The sequence below is a fragment of the Neopelma chrysocephalum genome, unplaced genomic scaffold (assembly GCF_003984885.1).
Source record: "Neopelma chrysocephalum unplaced genomic scaffold, ASM398488v2 Primary Assembly neopelma1_95854, whole genome shotgun sequence".
Taxonomy (NCBI): domain Eukaryota; kingdom Metazoa; phylum Chordata; class Aves; order Passeriformes; family Pipridae; genus Neopelma; species Neopelma chrysocephalum.
The window spans coordinates 30,664-54,076 of NW_020924509.1; the positions used below are offsets into that span (position 1 = coordinate 30,664).

Here is a 23,413-nt window from a genome sequence, read left to right on the forward strand (position 1 = left end):
TCTAGATCAGTGATATTTCTCAAATTTCCAGTGGAAAATTGAAATTCATTTTCCTGCTTAAACAGAAAGGTATTTCTATACATTTGTTTATAGTTCTTGACTAAACAAAAAAAGAAAGCAATAGATAGAAGGATTTTCACAACATTCCTGCCTTTTCCTTATCATTACTAGTGGAAAAATATTCTCAGAAGATAATTGGAAAAGGGACAGAAAAATCCCAAGAAACAGTCTTTTTGAAACCAGTGAAATGGTGATTTTAATTACCATATTACTTTGAAACAAGTTAGAAGTTAAGGATGCTTCCTTTCATTTACTTGGAAAATTCAAAAGGAAAGTTCTGAAGTGTTTTGAGGACAAATTCAGGTTTTCAGTCCATTTTTAGCTCTGAGTGTTTATGCCATACTGCTCTTGATATGTTACATGGGGAAAAACTCTTCTTAGGTGAAGTTGACTTCCAAACTATTCAGCTCTTTACCTGAGTGAGAATTGTTGCACCTTTGTACTTCCCCTTTTAGAGCACTCAGGGGAGTGAGGCATTGATTTGCACCAGTCCCTTTGCTCTTTCTATTTTTGAAGCTATTTAGCCTTAAGAGTTCCTCCTATGCAAGTTCCTCTCAGACAAGTCAATCCATCCTTTTCCTTCTGCTGCCACCTGCCTCCCCAACAAGGTGAGTGGCACAGGTTCCATTTCTGTTAAAGTTGCATTTATTTCACAACAAATAATTTGTTTAAGGAACACATATAAAAGTAAGTCTGAACTGTTAGACAACTTATTCATCAAAAATTGCCTTTTATCTATAATCATGCCTCCTTTTTTTGGTTAATTTTTACCAAGTTGTTAATAAAGTATTCTTTGACTCACAACAATGGAAATGCAGAAAACAAATTTGGACTCTGTGGCCAAAATTTGGTGGCAAAGAAATACACAGAGGTAGGATCAGAAAGCAGAGAAAAAAATTATGAACTAACTTTCTGTCATATGTTATATACAATAAAGCTGTAAAAAATGAGCAGGTAAATGCTAAATCAAGGTTTGTATGAGGCTGAACTTGTGTTAGTACCTCCATGATATTATTTTGTAAAATCTGAGGAGTTAAAAAAGGATAGTATTCTTGAAATAGTTGAGAAAAGAATGATTTATTATTTCCATTTCAGAATGGAATTTTAATTAAAAATCAAAATGTTTGTGTTATGTGATGTAAAATTAAAGAAAGAAAATCTGAGCAAGAATGAAAACATTTTTATCAGCCCAAGCCAGTTTCTCTTCTAGAATATTATTTCCTTGAAATTTTTGACATTTTAATGTTTTATTTATGATTAGAAATAAGACAACTATTGAAAACTCACAATTCTTTGCAGAATGGAATTTCCATCCCCTGTGCAGTTCTACTGTTTGTGCTCTGAGTCTCTGCCACATGTTTTCATTCCTTTGTAAATGATATACAATTGATTTCAGCAGGACTCTTCCTGCTTGATATTAAGTACATGCATGGGAATCTATTGAGCATTTGTCATTTTACCTAGACACTGGTATCTGCACTTATATCTTAAAGAAATAGAGAATTCTAATAGAGAATAATGAAATAAGATCTCATAAGAAACAGGCAAAAAAACCTTCATGCAATCCCAACTTACTGTCAGCTCCCAAGTTAGAAGTTATTTATTAATAACAAATGCATAGTGAAAATCATTAACTACATAAGAAAAAAGAAATTCAACAGCTTTCACAAAAATAAATTGCTAGTTACAAATGATCCTAAGGGATTTAGTTGCAGTGTTTTTTGGACCAAATTTAGTGAGGCAATACTAATTGTTTTAACAAGATATTACACTTTTGTATTCCTATTTTTTTTTCTTTGCATTTGGTTAGGCTTAACAAAAACACTTTTTCTTCAGGGTATTGTTGCAGTGGAAAGAAACGCACACTCCCTGTTGGGCTGAGTTCCAACGTATTTTTAGATTGTGACTTGTATTACACGATTTCACATCTCGAGTGTGCCGATGCCTTATAGAGACATAACGAACTGAGCTGCAGGACAAGTGCCATAATACTCTGTTGCTAGCGTTTCCATTATTGTCTCTTTTCCCACTCTATGTCTGGGTTTCTGTGGGGAAAATACAATCATATGCATGAAAATAAACATTTATTGTGTAGAGAAATTGCATAAATTATATTTGACTAGATGGACAACAGGCTATTCTCTATAGTGTTCTATTCTAGTGATGCCTTAAGCCCCCTAATGTTTTTTATTTTTCTAATTTTGTAAGCCTTATAAGTTTTATAGGTAATAGAAGTAGATTTTAGAAACAAACCCTTTTCTCCCTCCTCCCCGTAGCACCCCTTAGTTTATACATTCCTTAATCCTCTCATCCCATTCCATACCCCCATATCAACCCTATTCCCATATCCAGTAGAAAATGTTTAGTCTCTTAGTCAAGGCAAGCCTGTCTTGTTTGGAGAACGCTTATATCTTGGCCTAAACCGCAGGACAGAGTCAAGGAACTGGGTGACTCTGCTCTCTGTACCCTGAAGATGATGAAGAATGATGAAGAGGGGGTCCCAAAAAGCCCCCCGACCCAATTCCAGGAGGCGGGCCAGGGGGTGGACCAGGCCAAAAGTTATAGGGTGGACACACTTGGGATTGGCCAGATATTGTTATAAATGTAACATCCCGGGCACAGCCCAGGGCGCGCGCGTCGTGTAACATCTATTGCCTTGGCTAATTAAACCCTTTCTTATCTCACCCCAACTAACGGCTCCTAGATTTTTTTCGTAGCACCAGCTGAGCAGGCGTCACTAGATATATGTACTGTATACAGTATAAGCACCACTCCCCATGAAAAGATAAAGCATAAACTTTTCCCTCTCATTGCGTGTGTGAATATTATGGGTAACCATAATGATTCAGTATAAAGAATTCAGGAGAATAGATTTGTTACTTTCAGAATAGCAGATGTGTAGAATAAATTAGGAAAATGAACTCTTACATATTTTACACCAAAAATCCTCACTCTGTCTTCATACCTTATAATATGTATATAATCAGGCAGATGGCAGTTCCCGCTAATTCAGTGGGGCTAACCAAATGATTAACACTTAGTGAGTGTTTCAGCAACTTCTTGCCCTGGGGATGCAAAACAGTGGCTGGATTTTCAAGTGTTCCTTCTTCCCATGATTTTTTGTGTCTCTAATGGGAAACTGCAAATTTCAACTCTTGCTCAATTTTTGCTGTTGAAAAACGCATTCTGCCTTTAAAAATTATACAGACAACAACAGTAAAGTGAAAAAAAGGTCTGTTTTCCAGTTACCAATGCTTTGCCAAATTTCACAGTCCTTCCTTGACTTCTTCTTCTTTCTGTGCACTTTAATAGCTTTGAGGATTTCTGATGCACCTCTTCCTCACCCATCTAATCTGATTAGATTATACACCTTCACTGAGGATTTGCTAGTTCAAATTTTGTTAGTGAAAGCTTTTGCAGAGAAAATCAGAGAAATAGATCCAAATCCAGAAATGAATCAAAGAAACCTACCAGCTGCTGGGGTGAATGTTACTTCTGGTTAGAACAACTTCTGTCACATAAGAAGCTCTCAAAGTTTGATTACTTAAAAGTCTCTGCTCCTAGGTCCACAGATACCAAGTGCAAAGAACTGATTGATTCAGAAGACATTCTTCCACCCATGCATGTTGTTCTACAACAGAACAGCCAGAAATATGCTTAGCTCACTGGCAGTCTGCCACAGGCAGGGTCATATACTGACTTTCCACGGACTGTTATCTTATCTCCTCCTCACTGCAGCCTCCTTTAAAACAATGGAGTTGTCATTCTGCATCTGCAGAGCTTTCTTGGTGACCAGTCCAAAGCCTTCAAAGACCACATTTGGTCAGAGAAAAAATAAGCCAAAGAGAAATGCACCTTTCTTCCAACATACCCATGTTCAAAGAAATAAATAGAAGCTAGCTGCAGCTCCGACAAATCAAAGCACCTCCTTTTATAAATGTACTATCTAATTCTAGGAGATATCAACAACAAAAATTGGTCTTACTAAAACCTTACAAAGAAAGATTAAAAGTGTAAAGTCAGCTGCCATGGCACAAAACATTAGCAGCACAGTAAAATCTACAAAAAATCAGTCACAGTTTTGAGAACTTGATGTGCTGCAGAAAATTACCCAAATCTTTTCTGTAGTTTATGGTGATCTCTGCTTAGGAACTTGTCCCAGATGTCTTATGAGGTCCAGAAGCAAGAGAAATTTTGCACATAAAAAATTGTAATTTACAGGTAGTGTGCTGGACCTGGGAAATCCCACCTTTTCATCTGACTATCTCCCTTGCCATATTTGCTTTTTCTATCATGCATAGCCTTAAAACTGAGACCAAGTGAATAGTGAAATCTGTAGTGGATTTTTGTGAATAACCCTCTTAGATTTTGTAAAACTTCTCTGGAGTTTCTTTCCAGTGTTGAAATGGATCTTTTTTTTTGTTTCACATTGACACAGAATATGCAGATCCAACATTGCTGACCTGTAGATTTACCGAACCTTAGGTAAGGCAATTATTTTCTAGGCTCATGTTACCTATTTATTTAGAAAAATAGAATAGTGATATTTAGCTGTCTGCATCTCAGACCTATCAAGATTTTAAAATGGAAGCTCGCTTAGGAATCAAGGGTCGGAGATGTGAAAAACCCACTGCAGGAATTGCCATATGTTATTCCAAGGGGTCACTGAGGCCAGTACTTACCTTATTTGCTGACTAACTTTGTGTTCCTGGCAGTAGCCATATACAGGTAGAATACCTGTCATGTCTGACTAACTTCCACAAGGAAATGACTAGCACCTGATATCAACCAGTTATCTGACCACCATACAGTACCTTGCAGTGGCATCTTCATGGTGTGTATCCTTGTCACCTCATCCTTGAGCTTCCCTTCACAGTAATATGCTCCGATAGTTTCCCTGGCCTGTTCCCTCTTCCACACCACTGTTTTGGCTGCTGCTCTCTTTGAATCTTCATTAACTTCCAGTGGTTCCCGGTGCTGGTTTGTCACATCCTCCTGGTCTCGGTCGATTGTGATAGACTCGCGGGAACGCCATTTGGAATTAATACATATCAGCGATGTCTCGGAGTTGCCCACCAGAGGGAAGGAATTGATCAGTATGAGGTCCAGTGCTGCTTCCACTTTACCTAATGAAAAAAGCATAAAACAAACAAAAAAATAAATTACTGCAGACTTCGAGTATGTGGACGATCAAATCACCAGGTAAACTGTTTCACCCTGTACTCAGGGTTTCTCTGTCTGGTGTCCTGCACAGCTCTTGAGCAAAACAAGAACATAGATGAACTATTCTGCTACACTGGGGTTAGCATTTACTTTTTATGACACAAACAGATGGAGTTTGTTCTTCTCAGAAAAGGTAGTAAGTCTCACAAATGTGTAGAATTTTTTTAAGAGCTGTTGCAGAAGCCCAAAGAAAACCATGGGTTGCAGGAGCAGATAGATCTGTGTTTAGTTAGACATGCACATAAATACCTCAAGATTTGCTGGTGACAGGGTCAACAGATGATAATGTTGTCAGTTTAATAGTGGGTTTTTTATGTGTTTTACATGGATTTAGTAAGTATGAATTGATGTAAAGCAGTTATGTCTTTCAGTTATAGGAGCTGATAATACTTGGAACATGTAGTATTTTTTTTCAGATGTTTTATGAATTTGAACTAATGATTTCATAGTCAATCATATGGTAACCATTTGAAGCCCTAACAGACTGTGGCAAGAACCATGGCACAAAGCAACTTTCTCAAAAACAAAGAGCAAGTCAGCAACACCAGTTAAGTGAGGTTAGGTTTAAATCACTCTAAATTGCTCCCTTTGATTTATAGAACTTCCAGAAATACATGGTGATGGAAGATCTTTGAAAATGATAGATACAAGCCTAATCAAAACAGCCACTGGCAGAGTGCTGCAGTTTTAGTTGTTCAAATGCAAATAGCTGGAGGGAAATACAGTTCTCCTATAATGAACAATTGGCAAATAATAGGCATTTCCTTTTATTTTTGAAATTCAGGGTAAGGAGAAGGGAAACAGTAACATTTTTTCCAGCTGAAACAGGAAGAATAATTGATTTCTTTTATTCATCACATCTATTTTCCTGCTTTGGATACAAGTGTATTTTGTATTTACACAGAGAGACCTAATATTTAACGCCACTCAGCCTCCAAATGTTTCTCTGATGGGAAGGAAGGGGTATAGTCTTAGATAAGGGAGGTCGAAAGGTCTTAGTGCTGACTGCAGTCTTTGCGTGTGTCTCTGCAGTGCTCTGGGCCAAGGGAGGAGGTCCTCCTCTGCTTTCAATGCAAGCAACCACTCTGGGGACTGAAGTATCTTGACAGCACACTGACACTCACCACACCCAACCAGTCTTCCACAGCCACCACCCTTTCATGTGCCAGCCCAGATAGCTTGCAGTTACATAATGGAGAAATGAAACCTTCTGGAAAGGATGCAATGGCCATTAAAGTAAATACTACATAAAGGTGCAAGTCAGCAAAGTCAGTTCATCCTGCTGCACATTGCAAACCAAAATCCTTTCAATTAAGTTAAAGAGATATGTGATAGAAATTAGGCCAGACTCATCAATTTTATAGGGCATTTATCTCAAGGCGCTTAGTTTTACATGGGGAACATTTGTGCTCTTACTATGGGTCTGATGCATCAGCTGAAGGTAGATATAGTTCATCAATCACCAGCACTGAGAGCAGCTTCAGTTTATATCAGCAAGGATCACATGCCATGTAGACATATTCTTAAAGCCGTAAATTGCAAGATCCTGATTACTGCAAACTTTTGTGAAACTCAGAACCAAATTTGCATCCAAATTCCATGACTTGATGTAATTATCTGTGTTGAGGTCAGGCAGAGTGTTAGAGATCAGAACTGGAATATTTTGATGTTTCTGCCTAGCATCCACAGGTCACAGAGTGCCTTTCCAATTTGTCTTTCCGATACAGAGGTATGGACCCAAGGGGCCAGGGTCCTTCAGAGGATATCTGCTCATCCAGGGCTCCCGTTCCATTTTCTCTAGAATTTCTCTCTTCCTCTGGCTTTCAACAAAGATTGAAAGGTAAAAATAACACCTTTATCCTCCCCTGCATCTCAACCTTTTAATACACTGAGAAAAAGCAGCAGGAGAAGTCTGAATTTTGAGGACTGGCTTTCATGTTGCCTTTGATCCATATGCAAGACAAAGTGAAGAAATATCCAATCAGACTCAGGCACACCTCTTTCCTTGTAGTAATACAAATTGTGTAATGAAGGTGTAGAGTAACCAAAAGTTAGACTCACTGCTTATCTATACTTGTGAATATTCTGAATGGATCAAAATCTAGCCACTGGTGAATGGCTAGTGTTCTGATTCTCTGTCTAAATATAGGGGGGGTTTTGTCACGTTAAACAGTGTAGGGTAACCCAGCCAGCTGACTGAGGTAGAAGGAACACAGACGGAGTTTCATGTCTTCCAAGAGAAGTACTAGAAGGCTTTTCTGCCTCCAAAGTGAATATAAATCTATGCATAAGTATGGAACCATATGCCATGCGTGGTTTTGCAGCTAAAGATTCACAGCTGGAATACACTAAAATAAAAACTAAAATATATCCAAACAAAAATTTTGCACTAAGAAAAGCTGTGTTTTAGGTGTAATATGGGGAAAAGAAACAAAAAAATCAACCAAACAAGAAAACAGCACCCTAGCAGACTAAGGCCTTGGAGTTGATAGGAAGGCTTTATGGTAGTGCAACTTTAACCCAGGAGTGCCTGCTAAAAAGGAATTTACCTAGTCTGGCAAAAGTTAGGCAAATCGTGTCCTTGATGTTAACGAAGACTTTGAGTATATAAGGACCACATAAGGACAACAGGATTTAGCTCTCTGAGGAAAGCATGAAAAATATAGACAGGAAACACACTGCCTCTGTAGCAGGGACAATCCTCTGTGCTGCCTTGAAAAAGTTCTTTGACTCCTGCCCTGGTCCTTGAAGAACTGACCTTATCAGGAAGTCAATTTGCTGTGTGTGCAAATAGATTTTGAGAAGAGAAAGCACTTGCAAAAGGCCCAAGCTGTAAATGGGAGACATCATGCAAGGAAGATTCATTGCCCTGTATTTATGACACTCACTCATAGTGGTGCAGTACTTTGAGCTTTTCCAGCACGGAAAAAGTGGCATTCTCTAAAACAGTAAGTTTAAATAACAGCACTATAGCCCAAACAGCAAAATAAATGAAGGGAGACAAGTCCCTCTTGGCCCATTCTTAATTACAAGATTGTCCTCTCTCTCTTGCTGTGAGATATTCAGCTGTATCTTTCATAACTTCTCTAGTACAGATTTCTGCACTGACAGCTCAGAAAGCCAATCCTTTCCTGGACTGCATCAAAAGAAGCATAGCCAGCAGGTCAAGGGGTGATGATTCTGCCCCTCAGCTTTTGTGAGACTCCACCTGGAGCGCTGCATCCAGCTCTGGGGTCACCAGCATGAAAAGGACATGGACATGTCCTGAGTGGGGCCACCAAGATGATGGAGGGCTGGAGGACTTCTCCCATGAGGAAAGGCTGGGCTCGTATTGTTCACCCTGGAGAAGAGAAGACTCCAGAGAGATCTTGTAGCAGCCTTCCAATTCCTAAAGGGGCTACAAGACAGCTGGAGAGGGCCTTTTGCCAAGGGCATGTCAAGACACAAGTCTACTCAAAGAGCAAGAAAGTTTCTGATAGAGATTAAAATATTGCTTCTCGATGTCAGAATTGGTGCTAGACGCTAGAGTTTGTGAGAAAATGGGGCAATTTTGAGCTGACAAAGTTTAATGCCAGAGATGGGTACCCACAGTAACTCTTACGAGACAAGTGTTATGATTTGTTCTTTCATCTCAGAGAGTCTCTGCCCATATATTTCCAGATTTACACTGTTAACCCTTGTCTTGTCCCCATGAAAACATGGGAATATTCTAGGTGTTTTCTACCTAATGTGACGGCTTTGCAAAGTTGCCTGTTATTTGGAAAAATGTTCAACACTGGAATGCTTAACACTTCTCTAGCATAGCAAGCAGCCAGAGTGGTTAGCTCCATCACAGGATAACCATACTCTACTGCCCTTCAAAAAACATATAAGATGGACATAGCTCGTATTTGCAAGGTGTCTTGAGAATACAAAGTTCTGAGTAAAAGTTTTAGGTGTTAGTATTAAGTAGAAGGGGAAACAAAGAAATTGTTTAGACATTACACATCTAATTATGTATCCATTTTCCTTATATTTGTAGAGCTTTATTATTAATTGCTTAAAGTGTCTCTAAGATGGAAGTCTTTCGCTTGGCATTAGGAGCATATCAGAGGAAAAAGAAGACCTGTTTAAGAGGCAAGCAGAAAGATTGATACTTTTAACATACTAATTACTTAAGAGAGGAGGAGAGGACAGAAAATTCTAGTAAATTCCATCCCATTTTTCATGAGTGAAGCAAAGAAAATAAAAAGTGATATAGCAGGCAACGTTTTGGTAGGTTTTTTTTTTATTTTAACGGTGTTGCTTGTAACACAAATTATTTCTGCTATTAAGTGTCTGGGACTATGAATGTAAAATATAATGATCCTATACTAGCAGGGCAAAAATAGAATCTGTGCTTAGTTTTGGTGTTATGCTGAAAGGGAAACAGTCAGTTGCATGTGACACTCACTACAAGATTTAAAACTCATTTAGAGACCGGTGAAAACATATGTCCCAAATTGTCAAGACACTGATCCCTTTCCCTTCAAGTTTCTTAAGCAACACCAAACACTCCCTCTGCTTGAAAGAAAAAGGTTTTGATTTAGAGCAAACCTAACTTACTAAATAGCCTACCTCTCAGTATTTCCAATAAAATTATTTTTTTGTCCATATAAAGAATCTTACTGTTTGTATCTTACATGATGCTACTGAGTAGCTGTGGGATGGTTCACCATTCAAATATGAAGACCTCTTGCTTTTAGAAATAGGGCACTATTGTGGAGGGAAGGTATTGTGAAACTATTAAAAGATGAAAAATTAGTGACAGAAAATCACTTTTCCACTTAGTAGCAGTTGGAAGACCACAGCACAAGTGTGAAAAATAAAATAGTTTGTCAAAGCTACCAGGGCTGCCTATCTGGGAATCTGCTTATCTGCCTTTCTGTACACCTGGAGCAGCTGAAGGAAGTGCAACTGCCTTGTTGTTCTCTCTATGTGTCAGTTGTTTCATAACCAATCAAAGCAATCTTTTAAGATGAAAAAGCTAGAAAAGAAACACTGCTGCAGCTTGGTTGGGGGTTTCCTAGGGAGGGTGCCTAAATGTGTGTGCTTAATAACCAAATAACCAACATGTAGAAAGATGCTTTCTCATGATTTGTGCTTAGACTTGGTTGACCACAAGCAAGTAAAGTGCAAAACAACCTATCAGCAGAAATGACTTCTTGAACAACCAGCCTACAATATGGTAAGTAATGCTGAAAAAAATGAGGAATGTGGAAAATTTTGAGTAGAACGAGTCTGTAGTTCAGGTGTATCTGGTTGGATTTGGAGCCAGCCAAATACGGGTACTATCATCTAGAAAGTATTTGCAGACCAAAATACATATGCCCATAGCAAGGCTGGTCCTTTTAAGTTGCATTATGAAGCTACTATTTATACTGCAGATGCATACTGTTTGTTGTATGTGGGCATGTGCCAAGCTGGAGTAAGCAAAATAACACAGGTAAACCATTAGTCTTCATAGGATATATCAGTGCATACAACATGCACAGCGTTAGCTGTCTGGAAGTGTCTGTGAGTGTTGACTTCTGGAAGGACATACTCTGATGCACTTCTGCCTTTACAGTAGTGTACCCTTCCTTTGCCACTTACTGATTTTTCTGAGTGAAGCAGTGGCAGATGTTTCTGGTGCTAAGCACACTTTGTGACTAAGGAGTCTAAAGTCCCTGACCAGTGGCAAGTCTTTGATGCACAGCCAGGAAATAACACAAGGGAAAATCATTAGCACAATCAAAAGTGCAGCTCAAACTGCACTGTCAAGGGAGACTTGTTGCACTCTGAAGGAGAAATTAACCAAGCCACTTCATTAGGCAGGCTGGCAGTGCAAAAAGTAAATAAATACCAGGCAAACAAAATACCAGCCTTGAAGCAAGAAGTTTACATTTCTGAATACAGAAATGCTATTTCTGAATCTGTCTTTTGAAAATCATTCCACAACTTAGTAAATGCCTAGTATCTTTATACCCTAAAGGGTTTAGCATTTCCTAGTGATGAATTACAAAAAGAATTTTAATAGATTTTTTACTTCTTTATCATATGACCCTTGTTTAACAGTTGGAGAACAGTTATCAAAAGTGTACCCTAAAAAACAATCAGCATTTTAAACTCTTTGTAGGAAAGTGTCTAGTTCAGACATGGTGGCTCTTTGCTCTATGTCTCCACTGAAACTACAAGTGAAACAGCATCCTAAATATTATTTACTGGCACATGGTAGAGACTATCTTTGGACGACAGTTCTTCTTTGCAGTTTCTGTAAGATTTTCAAGATTTTTCAAATAGATCTTGCATCTGACCATGGAAACACATCTCACACATGTAGTAGGTGCATCCATTTTTGGTTCACTTCTCCTATGCCTACCCAACACCCTCCATAACACAATGACTTCTTGGTCTTCCATGGAAAGCTGAACAGGGGTTTTGTGTGTTTAAGAGATGGGTTTAGACCAAGCAGGCTTAAGTCTATGTGATCTTAAGCTAAATATCTAGGATATTAAATCTAGATCAGGGTTCCAGACTAGGTAATTCTCATTGTGAGCACATGAAGGCCCAACAGTATCTCTCTCCCCTGCCCTAAAGTCAGTTGCTCAGTGGCAATCAGTCTCTCTGACTTTTATGTTCCCTTTTGTACACTAAAGCCTTCCAGATAAAAATCCTGTGGGTGTCAGACAATCTCTGCAAAACATTACAGCTTCATTTTTCCCTTGAAACGAACAGTCAGCAAAAAAATTAATCCATCCAACCATCTTAATTATGAGCAAATACCAAACCAATTTTGTGTATATATATATACAGAGAGAGAGAGAGAAAGAGAGATGAAAATTTTATCTAAAACAATAGCACATGTTAACACTTATGAAAGTAGTGTGATTTCATTTCACCCTTTCAGATTTGATTCCTCTGGGTCTGATGTAATGCCTTTCACTCCTCCTGACTATTCCCAGCTGTTGAAATGACCTTTGGGAACAGCAGCTTTCTGAGAGCAACTCTACCTCTCACTAGGTCTGAACCAGGCACAGTATGGCAGGCAGAGGCAATTGCTGGGTCTCACAGATCAAATACACTTCAGGAACAAAGAATGAAATTAGGTTTAAATTTCTCTTGTAATTCACATTAGTAGTTTGATAATTTAGATGTCAGAAAGGTTGTACATCAGTGTAATGTCTAGTCATGTTATGAATACCACATATTAAAACCTCCTAGTCATACTTATGAAATACCTGAGATTAAAAGGTTAAAGGCAGTTTGCCTCCATTGCTTTGGCTGTGGGAAGCCCAAAACCCCAGTCTTGCAGCTGTAGGACAGACTGTTTGAAGTTCAGGTGCCATTTTGGTCTGACAACAGCCTATTTGAAGATGCCCACACAGGCCTAATCCCTTTATTATGGAAAGAATGATATTCATGTTCACTGTCACAGGCATGCATTAGCTAGAGGTTAATACAGGCTTTCTTTTGGTCAAGCTTCACAAGAGGAAAAAAGTTTTGAACCAGAATTGTTAGAACTTTCCAGTCCAACTGAAAATTTTGACTTATTATTTTGAAAAGCCTACAGCATTATAAAGGTGCTTGCATGTCTGGTAATGCCTATTAAAAGCTGTTCAATTTTCTACATGTGAAAATGAGTTGCATAATATTGGTAACAATTTGGGATTTTTTCACAACACCTACTGATCCCAAAGAAAATACAACCATCAACAGGGTGATAAAGAGCTACCACTGAATGCCACTGCACTGACTTACTCTACTGTTACCTTTTCTTAAAAGGCTAATATAATCTTTTAAGTCTTTTAACATATATGGTTCCAATGCTAAATCAGAAGAAAAAAATTAAAAAATCCAACTGGATCTAAGATTATTGGTAGGGCAAAGCTATAGCACAGAAGATTCTGTCTGTCTTGGAGAACGAAGACATTTGACAATATATTTGTCTTCTCCCAAAATTAGTCAAAGAAATGTTCTTGAAACTGATAGTAATTATTGCCAGTTTTCACAAATCCTTTACTGCTGGTGGTCATCTTGCTAAAATAAGGCTCACACATGAACATTTCTGAGAGCTCACTGTGAGAAGCTGCAGATTTCCAGATGATCTGAGGATGTCAAAGGCATGTCTGAGGTTAAAGGCAAGTAAGTTGTTACACTCCTTTCTTGCTTCCAGGGGAATAAGTGAGTCTGCAGCTCTTCTTTGGTCAGAACTTAACTTAGCCATGACCTTGGTGTTTGAACCCATACTTCAGGAGAGATGTAGGATCATTTTGCTACTCCAAAATGTTGACTGGAGTATAATCAACCAAAAGAAAAAACTTGTGGTGATACTAAGTCTAGTTTGAAGAATCCCAACAGGATTAAATTTAACCCCTTGTCAGTTTAATTGAACATTGGCTATAGTATACACAGCGCAAAAGTGAGCATTTATGTATATTTTGAACACCACCTTTCAAATTGGATCATTAGCTCTAGCTGCAAATGGAGTACTGCTATTAAAAATAAAAGACACTAAATCAAAGGCCATTTCTCATAATGAGAGCCAAGGCAGTGCTTTTCACCTTGGAAAAGGGTGGCGTGGATTTTGTGCCTACCCAGCAACACACCCAGAGAAGCCCAAAGTCATCAGGGATAAGGTTAAGCCAGTTCACTGTCTGTGCTGAGTGTAAAGCCTCCCCTGCTCAGGGAATGTCATTCCTGCTTTCCTGAACTCCGCCTGCAATATCTAGAGGAAAACGAGCTTGCATTGTCTTCCACTGCTTGCCCCAGGAAACATGATATCATTCTCAAACAAAAGCGGGAAAGCTGACAGATCTATTGAGATGGGTGTGACTACAGCACACACCTCGCTGGTCAGCCCTTGTGGAAAATGCAGTGACTGGCAACTCTTCTGGCTGAGCTGTCTGTGCTCTCCACTTTTTGTAGCTAATCACTGCAGATGGTTTTTGTTTCTCCTGTACTTGTGACTTTAAGAACGATGTTTGCTTCCTGTGTCAATTAGGTGCGTGTCACCACGCAGAGAAACAGGAGACAAGGAAAAACAGTTGGAGCAACTGGACTTTCTTTTCTTCTCTATCCATAATGCTTCCAGCACTAGATATGTCCTAAAAGTGTAGAGCTGGAAGTGATCTGAGGGCTAAATAGGTTGAATCGATGCGCAGCTAAACAATCAAGGAACTGAAGCCACAAAAGAGGGATTGGTAAAAAATATGCAGCCTATTACAGCAATTGCTAGATAAAAATATTTCCAAACATGATTTCAACAGATTACAAACACTTTTTTTTTGTCTGCATTAATCCCTAGCCTTTTATAGATGACAAAAGTAACATCTCAGACTCATAATTTTACTGTTAACGGCTGTTAATGTGCTGCTAATCAAGAAGGTCTGGGAAGTGTAAAGCAAATGAAAAGCAAGTTGCATGGCAATAAGGAATTCTGCCTTTTCTTGGTACTTTCTTGTTTTCATTGCTGCTCATTTTGAAGTTTTACAGCACATTATATTTTTACGGTGAGATGGAATGGAACATCTCAATTAAATGGTTAGGAGTGTGTTAAGAGTCTAAGGTTGCCATGAGTTGTGTTCGGCTTTTTTACAGAAAGATTGTTACAGAAGAAACTGTCTAGAAAATCAAAATGAGGATTGTAAAAGCAATACTCAAATGCTACAAGTTTCATTGCAAGAGTGCAGTCTTCCTCAGGACTCTGCATGTGATAGGTTCAGCAAAGTATCTCTAACATTAATGCTACAAATACTGTAAACTAAATTTGCATTAGTATAATCTTCCTGTTTCTGCAGACACCTTTTATGACTGACTTCTGACTTGCTGAACTAATGATGTTTGCTGATAATATTGAATCACTATTTAATTGTGTTTGAAGTGGTTTTAATTGATCTTGTATAGTGTGCATTTTTTTCCTCTTTCATCCACTGACTTTCATCTAAATTCCAGTTGTGGAATCTTATCTAAAATCAGATACTGGAATACCTAGACACACCAACAGCACGGATAGTTCATACAGTCAGTCACAGAAAAAGGTGACATTTAATCTGTATTTAAAACAGATTTCTTAGGGAAAGACGCCAATGATTTCAAAGTTATGAGCTGTATGAAAAAGTTAATACCATTAGACAGAAAAGAAACCTTGTTGCAACATGAATATGTGTCAACAAATGACTTCAACGGTTAAAAGCACAGCAGTGTATTACCCATGCAGCTAAATCATCCCCAATAGCTTGGCCACAGTCCTGCCCTCACTCACAGTGAAGGCTCTGCACAGAGAGAAGTGGACTCACTGAAACAAGCATGAGTACTTAAATCAGTGAAGTGCTGGAGTAAAAGATAGAGAGTCATGCCTTTCATCTGCACATTGTGTAAGAAACAAAAAAGACATTACAGGTCCATTACAGCTGTTAAAGCCAAGGCTTACCTGAAATCAACAGGCTGAATCCATAGAGAACTAGGTGTGCTAGAGGGTCCATGCTTTCCAAAATATATCCATCCAGTTCTTGCAGTCGCTCATGGAGTATCCTTTTCTCGGAGTAGACCTTTACCAGTTTCTCCTGTGCTGCATGGTACACTGTTTACAAGTCACAGGCAAGAAATCAGAGCACTGGCGCAGGCTGGAACAGTCTCATTGCCGTCTGAGTACAGGGAGTTTAAGTTCCTTTTTCCTGTTTCCTTTGTAGATTAGGATGGGAAAGGCAGGATCTTAAAGGCATTTTTGTATCAGCAGGACTGCAGGGCAGTGCAAATCCCATCCATCCAGCAATACATCAAAACAATTATCTGGAGCTGCTGGAGAAGCAGGGGACTGCTGTTGGTCACAGTCAGCAGAATAGGAACAATGATGGAATCCTCCAGTAGGCGGGAGAGTGCGAGTAAAAGGTCCTCCACCTAGGTCCAGTAGATGTAAAGTGTTATTATCCCCTTCTCAAAGTCTGCTAACTTCTCAGGATGCTATCGTCTTTTTCCCTATTTATTTAATCCATGTGTAAGCTGCTGGCTTCAATGCATTTCTGCACACAATAAGGAAAATATGAAGTAAACAGTAACCAAAGAGCCAGATGAATCCAGTATAGACCAAAGCCATCCAATGGAGCAAACTGCTCTGTTAGTTCATGTGTTTTACTGGAAACAATTTTTCTTTACATTTGACAATTGGAAACAGACTGAAAACTTGTTGCAATAATAAATCACACACAGAGCTATTATTACTACCATGGGATTAAAATGCCCACATCACTTAGGGAGGTCTCAAAACTCAGAAGCTAAAGCAAAACATAAGGAAAAAATACAAAGAAACACACACAAAAAATTAAATAAATGGAAAGGCAGCACTCAGATATATAATCAAAATTGCAAAGAGTAACCTTATTTAGCACTTGACTAACCATGATCCGTGACAATATAGCATTTGAAAGCCCCATAGTTCTGCCAAGATGCTAACACACAGAATTACTTACATGGAAGTATGGAAAAGGGAATGTTCAGCATAACCTTGGAAATGGGGTATGGCTTGATCCTACTTTGATTTAATATATTTTTAGCCTTTGATTGTAGTGCGGATTTCACAAAGAAAGTCCTTTACACCCAAGATCTTTTGCCATGTGGACAGAATGGTGTCACACATCTACCACAGGAGATGTCAAGGCAGTAACCCAGAGTTCTTCCTTATGTGTTCCTTATGTGTTCCTTATGTGTGCCACCCCATTCTCAACGTAACCAAAAACCAAACCAAGTAGGAACTTACACTGAAAATACCCTCTGTTTGTAAAAACACAGCATGAGGTCCAAACACTAATAAAACTCTTTTTTGATGCTTAAAGGAGGCAGAATATAAGATATTTCTCTGGTCTGATTTCAGACTAAAATACACATATGTATTTTGTCCATCTTAGATTTTGGAGAACATCTACTCCTCTTCTGCTCTTAGACATGAAGCAGCAGTGATTACTCATGCTCCAATTTCAACTTAGCCTTTATAAGCCTGCTGGTATCGGTCTCTCTAATATCAGAATACTTAGTGTATTACCAGATACTAAGTATCATGTTTTCTATCTAGTGGATAACTCTGTTTTGTTGTTCATTTAATTTAAGTTAGCCTATCCTTGCATTTTTTTTTAATATCTTTCAATTTGCTGGGGGATGGAGAGCAGGAGAGGTTAAGGGGAGAAGGTGTTAAACAACTTCAGTCAAGGCTGTGGTTCTCCAGATTGCTGTTGTAGGATTAGGGGTGTTTTCAAACTTTTCACTTAAATCTCACTTCCCTGGGTGTAAAGAGGTCAATGAGGAGAAATGCATCATGTCTCCATTTGAAATGCATCTGAATGCAAAGCAATGCATACAGGCTGCTGCTGATACTGATTTTGCAGTTTGCATAATGGGCCAGGTCAGCTGTTCATTCTTTTTTGAAGAACCGACTTGTGCCTACTGATCATTTCATCTGCCATGATGACAAGGTAGCTGTTTATCTCAAGGATAGAGTGGACAGTGTAAATATGCAACACTCCAAAAATACAGGAAGGTTCCAAAGACCTGCTGAAGCCAGAGGAGAGGAAATATATACTTAAGTCCTAATTTGCTTGGGGTATCAGCATCAGCCGTCTCATGTATTTTTTTTTGTGTTTCATTACAAAGTTTCATTTTTTAAGAAATAAAGAGTAGAATCTATAATTCAGCAAACATTGAAGTACTTGTTTATGTGTAATATGTGTTTAAACTTAGATCTGTTTCTGTTTGGAAGACTTTTAAGTGCCACAGTTTGATTCTTGCTCCCACTGATGTCAAAATTTATCACATGATAATCTTCTGCTAGACTGTAGAATGTAAAGTATTTCAGTATTCTGGTTTATTCTCTCTCAAAATTAAGTGTCTGACAGTCCTACTTTCCATACTTTCGTCGTTATATTTCATGTGATTAGAATGTAAGCCTTTCCTAAAGTTGGTGATATCAATTTTCGCCCTGTGAACTAAAAGCTGATCACCCCTCTGATTAGTGAGCTATTAATGAGCTGAAGAACTGCAAATAGCCTTCGGCAAAACCACATTGACAGTAAAAGAAACTGGGCTAAAAGTGAGGATGGCACGCGGAGTAAAACATGGTACTGAGTTACTCTAACTTTTGTTTCATGTGGGGCTGTTGACTACCAGGCTGGCCAGTGAGCATGCCCATGGCACGCGCTTGGAGACAAGGCAGGGTGTGTAGCTGTATTTGGGCCCCGTGGATCACACCCTTGTCTTTCTAGAGGTACTTGGAAAGACTCTGAAAGATGATTTCTAAAGAAATCATCAGGAACATCACTTTTTGTGGGGGTTAACTGCTGATTTAAACATACCAAAATTCTCATCTAACTTAACACCTGTCACAAGGGCATGCATGAGTTTTTAAATTAGTTGCAGCAGGGAAACAAATTGTCTTTCAACATGTAAATATAACCCTAGCATTAAACGTGGTTTTTCATAACTGTTTGCTGAAGGCTAATTTTATGATATGTCAAGTGCCCTGAACTCCTGACACCAGGCTTTCCTCTCTAGATAAGCAGCTCACTTGTCTCAAGGACAATCCATTCATCCATGCTGTACTGCATGGAAATATGTGAGGAGGAAAAAGAAACAATGCCACTCTGCACTTCTTTAATCAGGTAGATGTGCTAGCAGAAATCACATATCCTCTTGCAGTGTCTGGCTGTATTATGTTTTTTGGAACCAAGCCATTGCTTTGGCCTTGACACGATAGTATGTGTTAGTAGGAGGCAGTGAAGGAACTTCAGGAATTATTACTCACCACAATCACCCAATGTGAAACAGAGGCTCACAAATGGTGGAGTTTAAGCTTCTTTTCTTGAACAGGTCCTGTTCTCCTCTGCAACACAGCCTATACCACTGAGGCTGGTCAGCTGCTGCCTTCCTGTCTTCCTTGATAGTGAAATGAAAGGGAATTTATTGCAATGGATTTAAGCACAGGATCTGACGGGAATGTCAGGTTTCTATCAAGGGGAAAGTTCATCTAGTGAAACAAAACAGGAGTACTTTAGGGCCTCTGTATCAGTAAAGTCATTGTGAAGGACAGCAGGCTGACTAATGTCTATGCTCTGAAAACTTTCACTTTGTGAGTCAGTTGACTTTTTTTGTAAGAGGCTTAATATTGATTTTAGAATGGCCTGCCTGTTGTCAGCAGGACAAAAAAACCTGTTTCTCTGTTCTACTACTACTTTTCTACCTAATTTTTTACAATATATTTTGAAGGACAAGTGAGTCTGTGTATTTATGCTTAATGGCAACAATTGTAAATCCAAATATCTTTAGGATATTAATATTGAATCAACCCAAATGATGCACAGCAATAAAAATATGACTGTCTAAAATAAAAGGGCATTAAGGAGGCAAATTTTGTACTTGTGCAGTTTGGAGAAATAAAGAGACATTTCATAAGCCTCTCAATGAATGTTGAGTTTGAAGTTCTGACTATTGCTTCCAAGGACCAGGAAATGGGTCATGCTAATTAACACAAGAGGTAGTGTTTTCAACCATTAAGGTTACACAAATTCATTCTTAATACTCTTAATACTCTGTTTCCAGGACCCACTATCTTCTACTGAAGTAATCTCACACTGTTAGTATGATTTAATGGTAATTTTTATTTGATGACTGCATCACTTAACTTTGACTTTAAACTGGATTCAACAAGTACAACCTAGTGGTAAATTTGCTGTCTACCTTTCTCTGCTTCCAAATTTGGGATTGGAAATCTTGAAGAAATCTTAGAAAGCTCAGAATCTGAAGGCTTCATTTGGAATTTTTTTCTGTGTAACTGTTTAGGTGACTGATGCTACTGATAATCATTATTCTACTATAATCATTATTTTCTTTTTCTTCCTAATTTTCAGACATGCTTAGTCCCCCTCACACCACTTGAAGCAGTATTTGTGGGCAAACTTGTGTTGTATGTTGGAGACGAGGTCTTGCACCTTACTCAACCTTTGCTGAACAGCAGAAATCTTGGGCCTGATACAAAGATACCAGTGCTCAGTGAATCAAACTCAGTCACTTTAAATGAATGTAGCTTTCAAGGAATTAGGTTTACAAGAGGAAACAAGAGCAGATAATTTTACATTTCTGACTCTATTTTGTTTAAATGTGGGATGTTTCCTTCATTTCACACATTTGGCATATTGTCCAGATATTCCTCCTTCCTGAAGGAGGAACCAGCAAGTATACAGAGAGCAAGTCAGGACAACGAACATTTTTTCCTCTGCTCCAAAATTGTCAATCCCAATAAATGATTGATTAAAGCTGGGATTTGAATTCAGATAATCTCTGTACATATGAATGCTTAAAGGCTTCCTTCCTCTTTACTGAAAAGGAAAAAGGTGACAATTACTTTGTTTAGGAATAATCCAGTTCCCCTTCTGAGTGACTGACCTGCAACTCAGCTGGAGTTATCACACACAATATATATGTATTATTTGGTGTTCAGCTGGTATTCACTACTGTGCACGTGTTCAAGTGAACTCCAATTTTATGATCGCTTTCACAATCTGAGGGTTTTTTACTCCAGACAATTGTTACATCCACCCCCACCCAGATGACTTACTGCCATGAGCCATGTTTCCAAGGAGTTCACTCAGAGCAGATATTTTGAGGAGAAATAGATTAAATGCTTACTTCATAACTATTCTTCAAACTAAGATATTCTTACGGCTAGTGCCTCCTCATAAGGTCTGCATTATGCCCTGAATTTTTGTTTTACACTTGCAGCAGAAAAATAGAAGTGTAAGAGCTTACAACCACTTCACCTTGGAAATATGTCCCTCTGATTCTGAAATAGTACATACCAGCACCAAGAGCCATTAACTGTCTTAAGGTGGAAGGAACTGAAAAAGAATCTTAGTGTTCCACCTGTCTAGAATTGCTCACAGGAATGTTGCATGTTGTCTTCTAAGCTCACTAAGAGAAATTAAAAAATAAACTAATTTTGAAAGAAAAGTAAGTTTTTTTGATCACCATGAAAAATAATGAAGGCAAGATGAAGCAGGAATGCCAACAAGATGGGGAATAACAGGCTTGTGAGCTTGATCTCAATCCCTGAGAAAGGGGTGGAACAACCTACACTGGATATCATTTCCAGACACATGAGTGAGGGGAAGGTGATCGGGAGTAAAGATCATGGATTTATGAAGCAGAAATTATGCTTAACCAACCTGACAGACCTCCACGCTGAGGTAACTAAATCAATGAGCAAGGAGAGAGGTGTGGATGTTGTTTACCTCAACATTAGCAAGGCGCTTGACACGGTTCTCCATTAAATCCTCACAGATAAGCTGACAAAGTTCAGGTTAGGTAGGCAGGCTTGGGGCTCTCTGTGTCATCAATGGTCTGAAGTCCTGCTGGAGGCCAGTCAGTAGTGGAATACTCCAGGCACAGATACTGGGGCCGATACCGTTAAACCTTTTCACTAATGACCTGGATGATGGGTCAGAGTGCATGCTCAGGGAGTTTGCAGATGATACAAAGAGGAGTGGTTCATGCACCAGATGGGTGCTCTGCTGTTCAGAGGGACCTAAACATGTGAAGAAATGGGCAGCCAGGAATGTCATCAAGTTCCACAAAACACATGCACAGTCCCACCCCTGTGGAGGAACGATCCAGGCATGCATACACACTGTGGGCTGAGTAGCTGGAAAAGGTTTTGCTGAGAAGGACCTTGGGGCCCTTCCAGGCGTATACCACGCTGACCAAGAGCCAACAATGCACAGCAAAAAAGGCCAGCAGTATGCTGGGATGGGTTAGCAAGAGCACTGCTAGGTAGGCTGAGGGAGGTGACCCTTACTCCTACTTAGCCCTGGTGAGAGATGTGAGCAGAAAAGGTATTAAATATCTCCACCCCACAGATGTTGCCAGTTAATTAACGTCCTCTCAGTCTGAAGTCATAGTATAAAATGGATAAAAGACTGCCTGGGTAGGGAGACCTGTGTTACCGAATTAGTGTCTAGATGTACACACACATGCTTTGGTGAAAAAACATCGTTTGTCTGGTACTTAAATTGTATTTAAAACAAAGAAGAAAAGAAGACGTAAAGAAAAGGTTATTTTCACTGAGACTATAGTCTGGGTAACATGGGTACAATTTACTCAGCTTACTATGGGGAATGAGTTATTAATCTCCCAGAGAGAGATAAACACTTGCTGCGTAGTTCACAGCTTAGAATCCATACAGCTCTTTTCAGCCATGGGTACTACGTCCACGATTTAGGACCCTAAGGATGAACGGTTATAAAAAGAAATGAGTGATGAGATTCTCAAATGGAAACAGGTAATCTGAAGATCCTTCCATAGAATATAGAAAAGAACAGCATGTTGGAGAAAAGGTTTTTATGACAGGCATCTCCTGTGGAACAGAACTAAACCGTGTAAACTTTACCATGCTGTCATAGAGAATCACTACTGAGGAATAAAACCTTCATCTGCCCTGCGTGAAAGCAAATTCAAAGCAGTCTGTTTATTCAGTCTGCAGCTTTTTTCCATTGTTCATTACAATATGTTATTCTAGCACAAGTGGAATTCAGGAGGCAATCTCTGGCTGATGGTTGGATTGGTGAGAATATTAGACTTCAACTTTATCTCAGCAAATAATGGGTTCTCTGTGGAATAGCTGAAACTCTGACAGGAAGGAAGAGACATTAGTGGGAATTTCCCATAGATAACAGTCCTTGGTTTATAGAAATCCTGTTCCATTATCTCTAGATGTTATACAGACATAAATATATAGAGAAACAGCATCTACTGTGCTGAATTTGCAAACACAGTGCTCTCTGCAAGAATCTTCAATATTTTTATTTTACATATTTCTTTATACTCAAAATGACAATCACAGATTTGGAGAAATTTAGTGACAAAAATACAGAACTATTTTAATGGACTCAGCACACTGGATAATTATTTCAGAAATCCAGTTTTATGAAGTGCATAGTGTACCTCTTTTCCAGAAAACTTTTCTAAGAGAGCAGAACAATTATAAACCCAGACTCCACTGCTTTTTAGTACTTTTCTTTTTTGTTCCTGTCTAGCTAAGATTCCTATTTGTAGTCAACTGTGCTCTTTTCTCTTTGACCAGGACTAGCTTACAACA

The 23,413-nt window shown here is 38.8% G+C and overlaps 1 protein-coding gene across 1 annotated transcript in view; it reads right to left on the bottom strand.

Moving 5' to 3' along the window:
* Window positions 1-16,214, bottom strand: part of TEK (TEK receptor tyrosine kinase) — a 37,457-nt gene extending 21,243 nt beyond the window's left edge. Inside the window, exons 1-2 of the mRNA XM_027708262.1 lie at window positions 15,713-16,214; window positions 4,875-5,186 (exon numbers count right to left, since the gene is read on the bottom strand). Coding sequence (XP_027564063.1) covers window positions 4,875-5,186; window positions 15,713-15,764 — 364 coding nt within the window. The 5' untranslated portion in view covers window positions 15,765-16,214. The remainder of the gene's footprint in view (window positions 1-4,874; window positions 5,187-15,712) is intronic.
* Between the last annotated feature and the right edge of the window lie 7,199 nt (window positions 16,215-23,413).